The sequence below is a fragment of the Thamnophis sirtalis genome, unplaced genomic scaffold (assembly GCF_051295495.1).
Source record: "Thamnophis sirtalis isolate CommonGarterSnake01/CBP01778 unplaced genomic scaffold, rThaSir2_p1.2 scaffold_3, whole genome shotgun sequence".
Classification (NCBI taxonomy): Eukaryota; Metazoa; Chordata; class Lepidosauria; order Squamata; family Natricidae; genus Thamnophis; species Thamnophis sirtalis.
In genome coordinates this window covers 22,178,653-22,189,912 of record NW_028261383.1, presented here as the reverse complement: position 1 = coordinate 22,189,912, position 11,260 = coordinate 22,178,653, and the positions used below count along the sequence as shown (strand labels likewise).

Genomic DNA, 11,260 nt, shown 5'->3' with positions numbered 1-11,260 from the left:
GACAGCACCCAACTCCATGGGCTCCTCCCAATCCACTGCAGTCTCTTGCTGAACTGGCATGCTGGTGGTTTCCTGGAATACCTGGCGAGGCCTTTGCCTCTGCAGCCGGGCATCTATCCGGAGACACAGGTGGACCAACGCGTCGAACATCGGTGGCCTGTCCACCCTCGCCAGTTCATCCTGCAAGGCCTCAGACAATCCATCTTGGAACGTGTCCATTAGAGCTGGTTCATTCCATGTGGAATCTTGGCTACGTAGCCTGAATTCAGACATATATTCTTGCAAGGACCCAGTACCCTGCTGCAAGGATTTCAAACTTCTGGCAGCTGTTTCCCCTTTGATCGGATCTTCAAACATCCGTTTGAAATGCTGGCAGAAGCCCTGAAAGTCATCCAACAGAGGGCTCTGTTGCACTAACAAGGGTGTGGCCCAACGGGCAGCCGTGCCTGAGAGCAAGCTGATAATGAATCCCACCTTCGTCCGGTCAGTGGGAAAGTACTCCACTCTCAGGCTCAGGAACAGCTGGCATTGTTCCAGAAACGCGGTACACATAGCCAAACTTCCATCATATTTATCTGGCATGGCAACTGGGCACTTCCTCCTTGGTGGGGGTGGGGGGTTTGCAGCTCTCTGCAACTGTTGAATTTGGTCCGACAACATTGATATCTGCTGCGCCATTAATCTACTTTCCGCCATGAGCTGCTCCATAATTACTGAGATTTGGGTTGTAGTCAATCTGTTCTGTCCCCCCCTTCTCACGGCTCATTAACAAACACAGGCAGGCAAACTTAAAAGGACTTTTCTTTATCAGTTCACAGTTCAAACTGGCTTCGAGCCCAGAAATAACATAAACACAAATATCCAACAAGAATTCAAAACAAAAGCTCTTACAAACGCTCCAGTTCTTCCACCCTCTGCATGGATCAGGTTTACATGAAACGCCAAAGCACTTATCCAAGTGTAACAAGCAATAAATCACGATTAATCAGCAAGCACTGTTGTACAAACCAAGGCGCTCACGAAGGAATGACGTTGACTCCAGCGACTGGGGCGTGGCAGCATCCCTCCTTTTATCTCCAAACTTCCTCCCACAAGCCCCAGCTGAATACTGAATTTGTATCCCGAAAAAACTCTCAGCAGAACTGCTGAGTCACAACACAGCCCATGTTAGCAATACCACTAGCAGCATTTTGGCTGGCAGGTAAGTAGAAGGGGAAATTCATTCTACTGAAAACATTGTTTTTGCTTATGATTGGATAATTAAAATTTCAGAAGACCCAAAGGCATAGTATTAGAGTGTTACATAGTGCATAAACTAAAGAACTGTCTCAATATGCTCCCTTCCCCCCTCTCTCAAACACACACACACACACAGACAGACAAAAAGTTGCACCAGGAGGATGAAGTTTGAATTCCTCCCCCTCCCTCCGACCCACACGTACCTTTTCCAGCTGTTTCAGAGAGGATTTCAACTCTGCTCTTGCCTGCCATCATGAAAAGAAAAAAAAATGTAAAAGGAAAAAGGCAGGAGCTGAGGTCAGGCACGTCCCTGCCCCCAGTCCCTCTCATAGGCCATGTTCAGAAAAGAGTGCCACTCGGGATCCCACTGCTAGTGATCCTGGGGATAGGCGCAGCAGTTGGGACAGCGGTGGGTGGCCTAGCTCACTCCCTACAGTGCAGTTTAAGCAGCTGTCGGAGGAGTTCCAACATAGCCTAGGCCAGATTGCCTGGACCTTAGTCAAAGTGCAAGACCAGATAGACTCTTTGGCAGAAGTAAGTCCTGCAAAATCGATGGGGCCTGGACCTCCTGACATCTGAGATAGGTGGTTTGTTTGTTTTTAGGAGAAGAATGCTGTTTTTATATGAATAAATCAGGAGTGGTCAGAGAAGCTGCAAAGGACCTGCAAAACAGAGCACCCCAGATTGGACAGAGATTACTAGGGAGAGCCCAGTGGTTTTCATGGTTGCCAGGCACAGCCTGAGTCAAACAGCTACGGTTCCTGTTCAGTGGTGGGTTTCAAAAAATTTTGGAACCCACTCTGTGGGTGTGGCCTCCTTTGTGGGAGTGGCTTGCTGGCCATTCTCTCTCTCTCTCTCTTTCCTTCCTTTTGTCTCTCTGTCCCTTTTTTCTTTTTTTCTTTCATCTCTCACTCTTTTTCTTGCTTTTTTCTTTCTTTCTTTCTTTTTTTCTTTCTTTCTTTCTTTCTTCCTTTCTTTTTCTCTCTCTCTCGCTCTGTGTCAGTCTGTCTGTCTGTCTCTCTCTCTCTCTCTCTGTGTGTGAGTGGGGGGGGGGCAGTGGTGGGTTTCAAAAATTTTTGGAACCTCTTCTGTAGGTATGGCCTACTTTCCGGGTCCACTGGTAGAACCTCTTCTAACCGGTTCGGTAGATTTGACGAACCGGTTCTACCGAATAGGTGGATTCTGATTGGTTGTCAAACTCTCTAGGCTGCGTTTTGAATCCAGGTTTGGTTGAGTTCTCAGATGCCATGTGGTCAGTTGAGTAAAGGGCCACTATTATCATGCCTTAATCCTATTCCTCTGGATCTGAAGTGGAGAAGTCTTTATTATGTAAATGGACTATCTTGGCCTTCTTAATGGCCCATTGACAAAGTGGGGATGGGCAGGAAGCTACAGGCAGCTATTCTGTCTTTTAAAACATGTTTCTTTCTTTTCACATCCAGAGAAATATTCTGCCTTTTCAATATTTCCTAGGATATTTCATTTTTCTGGGAGAGGGCTGGGTGATAACTTCCTACACATCTACCGCGTTTTCTGTCAAAGGCCTGCTTGAAATCTAGAAACAGGGCAAGAAAAGGCATGATTTAAGTGGATGAGCATATTTCAGTCAAAACTGAGATTATCAGTCCTTAATCAAGCATGGAACAATCTATCTGCCTGTTCAGACTAATATGTCCATATGAGGAAACAAACAAGCATGAAGAAAATGTGAAGGGAAAGTGCTCTACTTGCTTCCCTTAGATTCTTAATAGATGTGTACACAATACACAGTAAATAGTATGTAGAATATTTATACTTTACCTTTATTTTGTAAAAGGAGCAAAAAGCAGAAAAAGAAATATTAGTTCATCCTGGATAGAGTTCACAAAGAAATTTGGATTAATGAAATAATATGATTTATTTTCTGGCTACCACGAAAAAATAGGGCTTTAGTAAAAAAAAAAAAAAATATCTAAATCTGCTTTCACAAAAGCGAGCATGTATCCAGCGCTTTCTGCTTGCCTTCTGCAAATCTAGACATGAAAGGGAAATACAGTAGAATTCGCTTCTTTGCTTAGAATTAAGGAATTTAGCCAATAAGAATGCTTTAAAATATTTCCGTGTTTTTGATGCTTTGAATACAATATAAAAATGTGTGTTTGGATTAGAATGCTGTTCAGATGTTAGAAATTGTTATCTCTATCTGAAGCATTTGGCCAAATAAAGCTATTTCTTGATCCCGCAGTCCAAATCTCCTGATTTTCTGCAACAGTGTGTCATTTGGTTGCAAGAGTTTATCATGCCAATGAGCTTTGTTGTGGTGTCCCATGTCTCCTGTCCCTAATTTCATTTTAAACTTGAGGAACATGTAACTCTGTTGATGCAAAGGGGGTGTAGAAAAATAACCCCACCCTTTCCTAGAAAAATGAAATCTAGGAAATATTAAAAAGGCAGAATATTATACCTCCCTGGATGAGAAAAGGAGAAACATGCTCTTGGAAAGCAGCCCCCACCTTTGTTAATAGTCCCAGAAAGACAAAAACATCTCATCTACAACACAAAAGAGCTTCAGGGTGATGAATCCCATCATCCCATCCCATTAGACTGGACTAATCCAGTCTTCCTCACTCAGATCCAAACAAGGACAAAGCCATTAAGCCATAATAGGAATTGCCCAAAGCCCCTTCATTACCACCACACAGCAAGACTCAACCCTGTTTTTCGGCCTCCTATCAGGAGATGGCAGCATTTGTAACTGGAAAGCCAACAGTACAATAGCACAGAGGAACTTCCTCTTCCGGAATACTGACGGAACACATTTTTCGTGCAGACAGGGACTTGCGCCTCTTCCGAGACTCGAAGCAGCAGCTGGGAGGTGAGTTGAGTGCTGGTGGGAATGGAATCCCGGAGCAATTCGGGATCTTTTGTTCCGTCAACCGCCTGGAAGCAGAGAAGCAACGAGATAGAATGTGGAATAACAGCTGGGAGGGATCTTTGAGGTCATCTAGTCCTGCCCCCTCCTCCAGCAGGAGACCTTTTACATTTCAGGCACATGGCTGTCCAGTCTCTTCCTGAAAGCCTCCAGTGATGGAGCATCCACAACTTCTGCAGGCAAACCGGTTAATTGTTCTCACAGTCAGGAAACGTCTCCTTGTTTCTCGGTTGCTTCTCTGCCTGATTCGTTTCCATCCATTGCTTCTTGTTCTGCCTTCAGATGCTCTGGAGAAGAGGTTGAGCCCCTCTTCTTTGTGGCAGCCCCTCAGATATTGGAAGACCGCTATCATTTCACCCCTCGGCCTCCCCTTCTGTAGACTGGAAGATTTCCAATTTCAACTCTTTTCTTCTGTTATGGACCCTGTTATGTTTTCTTGGCAAGAATGTTGGACTGATCTGCCACTGTGTCTTTTGGATTTTTTTACTTCCACGTCTAGCCAACAAGCAGGATATTTCCTATTGGTGCCCCATCCGTGTATTAACCGGGTTCAACTAAAAAGGTCCTATTGACCTTTTTAGTTGGCTTTTACGGTGCCTTTTACTATGTCACTGTAAAAGCAACTGCAGACGTGGTCCAGAAATCTGTGGTCCTCCTAACACTTCTTCAGTGACCTGAACAAGTCAGCAGTTCCTGTGGTTATGAATATGCAGGAAAAGGAGTTGCACCAATTTGGGTTCTTCCAATCAATGGACATTTATGATGGTTGCAGCATCCCACACTCCTGATCCCCATTTGTGACCTTCCCAACTAGCTTCTCACAAGCAAACTCAGTGGGGATGCCAGCAGGAAGTTGCCAGCCAGGGTCTGGTGAAATTGCCTTTAACAACCCACAACTGCAGAGGAACAGATGCAAGTTGGCACTGTCAGGTGACATCATGCTTCACGATCAGGCTGCTTAGTGACACATGCAAGTCCCAAATGCAATCAGTAAGTGAGGACTGCTTCAATGGGAATGTCCACAGAGTAGTTGTGGAAAGTATTTTCTGCCCTTACTTTGATCTCAGGACTTTCATGGGCAAAACGGTTGTTTCAAATCTTGCAGAGCCTTTAGGCATCATTTTGTCAGTTAAGGCCCCCACATCTCTGAAAGTATTGAAAGGTTTGACAGTAACAATTTTGGAATACTTTTTGGGCTGAAAACACATAGAATTTTCAAATATATAAGTTTCTAGGTTTGTTTATTTCTATTTTTCTCTGAATGCATATATCTACAATTGTATAATCTATCCCCATCACTTCCAGATATATTTCACAGAAACTCTTTGCAGTGCTAAGAATTAGGGGGTTTTGTTCAAAAAAAATTATTAATTGATCAAAATATAAAATATAGAAGTGCAAAGAAAAAGAAAAATAATGGTAGAAGAGAGAAAAAGGGGGAGCGAGATAAGTGTAGGGTTAAGGGGATAAGGAAAAGAAAAGCATTGAATTCTGACTCCTTTTGGTGCACTAAAATAAGGTGCTAACATAAAACCTCAACTATTTACTTTCATAAGTTAATATAAACTAGCCACTTCTATAACAACAAACCTATCTAATCTACAGAACCCAAAATCAAACTATATTTTTTCTCTATCTCAAGAACAAAGTCCAAAAGCAGTTTCCACGTACAAACAAATTATTCCTGTTGTTTTCTTTAATCAAAGCAGTCAATTTACCCATCTCTGCTAACTCTATCAGCTTTTGCAGCCATTTGTCCATTGTGGGAATGAAAATATTCTTCCATTTTTGTGCACAAAGTATTCCTGCCTCAATCAACATATAACAACTGTTTCATTTTTTTAAAGTTCTTTATCCATTAAGCCTAAAATAATCCTGGTTTTATTTTATAGTCACTTTAATAGTCTTTAAGATTTAATAAGATGTGTATCTTATTCCATTTCTTTGCTTTGTGACATGCCCACCATAAATTATGAAAAGCTCTTCTTTATATTTCCAAAATTCAATGCTTTTAATGCATTCCCAAACCACTTCATGCCATAAATAGTAATGCCATCAAAATCTTAATTCATGGCCCTCTAGCTCATGTAACCTCTTAATTTGGAGAGTCACACACTCTTTTTGCCAAACAAAACAAGCATCAAAGTACAATTTCAAATCTTGTAAACCCAACCTCCTCTTTCCTTAGCGTCTTGGAATAATTTATATTTAATTCTTGGTTTTATCCCTTGTAATATAAAGTCAGAGATCTCCATCTGCCATTGTTTAAATGGAGTATCACTTACAAGTATTTGTAAAGTCTAAAACAAAATGTATTTTTGGTAATTAGGGTGCTGGAGGTTAAAACCTACAAAGAATGGTTATAGGAATTGGGCATGCCTAGTCTAATGAGAAGGACTAGAGGAGACATGGTAACAGTGTTCCAATATTTGAGGGGCTCCTATGAAGACAAAGACGTCCATTTATTTTCCAAAGTACCAAAAGAAACGATGGATGGAAACTAACCAAAGAAAGAAGCAACCTATAACTGAAAAGAAAATTCCTAACGATTACAGCAATCAAACAATGGAATAGCTTGCCTTCAAAGGTTTTGGGTGCTCCATCACTGGAGGCTTTCAAAAAAGAGATTTCAGCCACTTCTGAAGTGGTAGAGCAGAGGGTTGGACTAGAAGACCTTTAAGGTCCTTTCCTGCTCTATTATTCTGTTATATATTATATTCATCTTAATTTCAGTGATTCTATCCAATAATTGCTATTCTAAGAATTTGTATTGGCCCAAGTCAACCAGAGAATTTCATGGTTGCATACAAATGTGAACTTGGATCTCCGTAATTTTCAATGTGTCAAATAAATCATAATTAATCTAAGGTTATTTTAGCATTGTGAAATATTTCCTTTTTACTTTTAATGTATATAGTTTTCTTTTTTACATCTTCTGCAACCATTTTATAAAACATTTCTTTGAATCTTACAGGCAAAGAGGATGCCAATAAGAGAACTCCGGACAATTGAGAATAACAAGCAATGTTAAAAAGGAAAATCAATCAAGCCAGAAATCAAAACATTTCCATCTCCTTCAGAACCCCATAAAATTCTCCTTCTTCCCCAGCAGATAATCAAAAAGAGATTTCGAACTGGAAAAAGTAGAGTATGCAGAACATAAGGATACATTACGGGTAGTCCTCGGCTTATAACTGTTTAGTAGCCATTCGAAGTGACAATGCCACTGAAAAACCTGACTGATGACCATTTTTCACACTTATGACTATTGCCGCATCCACATGGTCACATGATTTATTTTTGAATTCTTGGCACCTAACTCACATTTATGACTGTTGCCCTGTTTTTCAGTCACATGATCCCCTTTTGCAGCTCCACAGATGTGGCTATTGTGGGCAAAGTGCGTATTTCAAATCACAACTGAGTGTGCATGAAATGATCCACATTGGAGAAAAGCAATACTAATGTGGTCAAAGCTTTAGTCAGAACTGCTCCTTGTGGTTGGTGATACATTACAAAACTCCCACCAGGGAGAAACCTTTTGAATGCGCTGACTGTGGGAAAAGTTTGAGTCTAAACACCGGCCTGCTAATATACTAAAGGATGCACACAAAAAAGAAATCATATGAATGTTCTGATTGCGGGAAATGTTTCAGCAGCCATTCCCACCTAGTGATACACCAGAGGACTCACACAGGAGAGAAACCCTTTGAATGTCCTGTTTGTGGGAAAGGTTTCAGTCAGAATTCCTACCTAGTGATACACCAGAGGACTCACACAGGAGAGAAACCCTTTGAATGTCCTGACTGTGGGAAAGGTTTCAGTCAGAATTCCCACCTAATAATACACCAGAGGACTCACACAGGAGAGAAACCCTTTGAATGTCCTGACTGTGGGAAAGGTTTCAGTCAGAATTCCCACCTAATGATACACCAGAGGACACACACAGGAGAGAAACCCTTTGAATGTCCTGACTGTGGGAAAAGTTTCTGTCAGAATTCCGACCTAGTGAAACATCAGAGGACTCACACAGGAGAGAAACCCTTCGAATGTCCTGACTGTGGGAAAGGTTTCAGTCAGAATTCCCAGCTAATGATACACCAGAGGACTCATACAGGAGAGAAACCCTTTGAATGTCCTGACTGTGGGAAAGGTTTCAGTCAGAATTCCCAGCTAATGATACACCAGAGGGCTCACAAAGGACAGAAACCCTTTGAATGTCCTGACTGTGGGAAAGGTTTCAGTCAGAATTCCCGCCTAATAATACACCAGAGGACTCACACAGGAGAGAAACCCTTTGAATGTCCTGACTGTGGGAAAGGTTTCAGTCAGAATTCCCACCTAATGATACACCAGAGGACACACACAGGAGAGAAACCCTTTGAATGTCCTGACTGTGGGAAAAGTTTCTGTCAGAATTCCGACCTAGTGAAACATCAGAGGACTCACACAGGAGAGAAACCTTTTGAATGTCCTGACTGTGGGAAAGGTTTCAGTCAGAATTCCCAGCTAATGATACACCAGAGCACTCACAAAGGACAGAAACCCTTTGAATGTCCTTACTGTGGGAAAAGTTTCAGTCACAAATCCATCCTGATGAAACACCAGAGGACTCACACAGGAAAGAAACCCTTTGAATGTCCTATTTGTGGGAAAGATTTCAGTCACAAATCCATCCTGATGAAACATCAGAGGACTCACACAGGAGAGAAACCCTTTGAATGTCTTGACTGTGGGAAAGGTTTCAGTCAGAATTCCAACTTACTGAAACACCAGAGGACTCACACAGGAGAGAAACTCTTTGAATTTCCTATTTGTGGGAAAGGTTTCAGTAAGAATGCCAACCTACTGAAACACCAGAGGACTCACACAGGAGAGAAACTCTTTGAATGTCCTATTTGTGGGAAAGGTTTCAGTAAGAATGCCAACCTATTGAAACACCAGAGGACTCACACAGGAGAGAAACTCTTTGAATGTCCTATTTGTGGGAAAGGTTTCAGTAAGAATTCCAACCTACTGAAACACCAGAGGACTCACACAGGAGAGAAACCCTTTGAATGTTCTATTTGTGGGAAAACTTTCAGTCAAAATTCCAACCTGGTGATACACCAGAGGACTCACACAGGAGAGAAACCCTTTGAATGTACTATTTGTGGGAAAAGCTTTAGTAATAATTCCTATCTGGTGAGACACCAAAGGACTCACATAGGAGAGAAACCCTTTGAATGTACTATTTGTGGGAAAAGCTTTAGTAATAATTCCTATCTGGTGAGACACCAAAGGACTCACACAGGAGAGAAACCCTTTGAATGTCCTATTTGTGGGAAATGTTTCAGTCACAAATCCATCCTGATGACACATCAGAGGACTCACACAGGAGAGAAACCCTTTGAATGTCCTGACTGTGGGAAAGGTTTCAGTCAGAATTCCCACCTAATGATACATCAGAGGACTCACACAGGAGAGAAACCCTTTGAATGTCCTGACTGTGGGAAAGGTTTCAGTCAGAATTCCCACCTAGTGATACACCAAAGGACCCACACAGGAGAGAAACCCTTTGAATGTCCTGTTTGTGGGAAATCTTTCAGTCAGAAATCCAGCCTGATGACACACCAGAGGACTCACACAGGAGAGAAACTATTGGAAACTTAGACCCTTCCTGCAAGTTAACTGTGACCCCAACCTGAAAAGTAGAAATGATGTTTATCTGCTTTTTGCATAGTAACAGCAACTTACCAATTAGCGTAGACATAATGTATTTCCGTGTCAGGCTGTTTTTGAGGAACATATAAGAACGCATGTCTCCATAAGGAGTTTGTTCAATTGTACAAATGGCTGTCTTGCCTATCTTGCTCGGACCCTTGGTACCAAATAAAGTTACTTCTTTTGATCCTGAAGTCTGAGTCCTTAATTTTCTGCAACAATAGAGTCTCCACATGGTCCTCATAGGCCTCTCCATCCCTCACAGGTCTTTCCTTCCACCATAGAGTCTCCACATGGTCCCTATAGGCCTTTCTCTCCCCCAGAGGGCCCTCACTTTACTAGAAGCCTGCAATACCTAGGCCTGACTCCCTCCCTTGAAGATCTCTGAACCTCATGTGGGGAAGGGTGCTGGATATGCATATCTTGTCTGTGTGACTGTGTCAACGAAGCAGCCATTACTTTGACTGTGCTCAGCATTCATGCCTAGGCCATGCAATAGACCTGTGGAAGCAGCTGCCATTTTGCCATGACTTCCTCCATGTCAATATGGTGGCTGTTTCTGATTTATTGTTGTGTGGTAGTTGGACAAACTGTTCTATTTTGCTACCTTAACACTTTTTAGACTGTGTTACGGAGTTGTGGGTGCACCAAAAATGCTGGCTGTGTCTGGCAGATCTCCAAAAGGGCAAGCCATGTATCCCTGGGGTGCATGATAAGTGGACAAATACCACTTGTGTCAGTTTTGTGCTGCAGCTGCCAATAAAAGCCAATGCAGTCCTAGGCTGGAAAAGAAATAATGGGTGGAAGCTTGTTAAAATGAGGCCCAACCTAGAAGTAAAGAGCAATTGTCTGTCATTAAGAGCAATGGATCAATGCAATAGCTTTCCTCCAGGGATTGTGAGTGCTCCATCACTGGAGGCTTTCAGGAATAGGCTGGACAACCATTTAAGTGGGTGGTGTAAAGTTCCCGCCTTGAGCAGCAGGTTGGACTAGAAGACCTCCGGGGTCCCTTCCAAGACTATAATGCTAGGTTTCCATGAATTTAGAGATGAGTTGGCTAGAAAAGGCTAAAGGGTTAGAAATAGAGCGGCCCATGAACTTGCTGCTCATAAACTGGCTTAAAAAAAATTAGTCAGAAAATTAATTTAAATTATAGAGGTTTATAGAGGTTTATAGAGGTTTATTTGCATTTGTAGGCCGCCCTTTTCCCTGAGGGGACTCAGGGCGGCGCACAGAAAACCAGGGAAGGGGGGATACAACGTTGAGACAACAACACATAATAAAATAATGAGCAACATGCATACAACATTCGGGCGGGGTAGCAATCCTTATCCCCAGGCCTGACGGGCGAGCCAGTTCTTCAAGGCTGTGCGGAAGGCCTGGACGGTGGAGAGGGTACGAATCTCT

General features: G+C 42.4%; 1 protein-coding gene across 1 annotated transcript; it reads left to right on the top strand.

Annotated features, from left to right (window-relative positions):
* The first annotated feature begins 4,014 nt into the window (after positions 1-4,014).
* LOC148047541 (uncharacterized) lies at positions 4,015-10,040 on the top strand. Its single transcript, XM_087708369.1, has 2 exons — positions 4,015-4,093; positions 7,125-10,040. Exon 2 carries the CDS (start codon positions 7,754-7,756, stop codon positions 9,800-9,802), a length of 2,049 nt encoding a protein of 682 aa, XP_087564495.1. The 5' UTR covers positions 4,015-4,093; positions 7,125-7,753; the 3' UTR covers positions 9,803-10,040.
* The last annotated feature ends 1,220 nt before the right edge of the window (positions 10,041-11,260 follow it).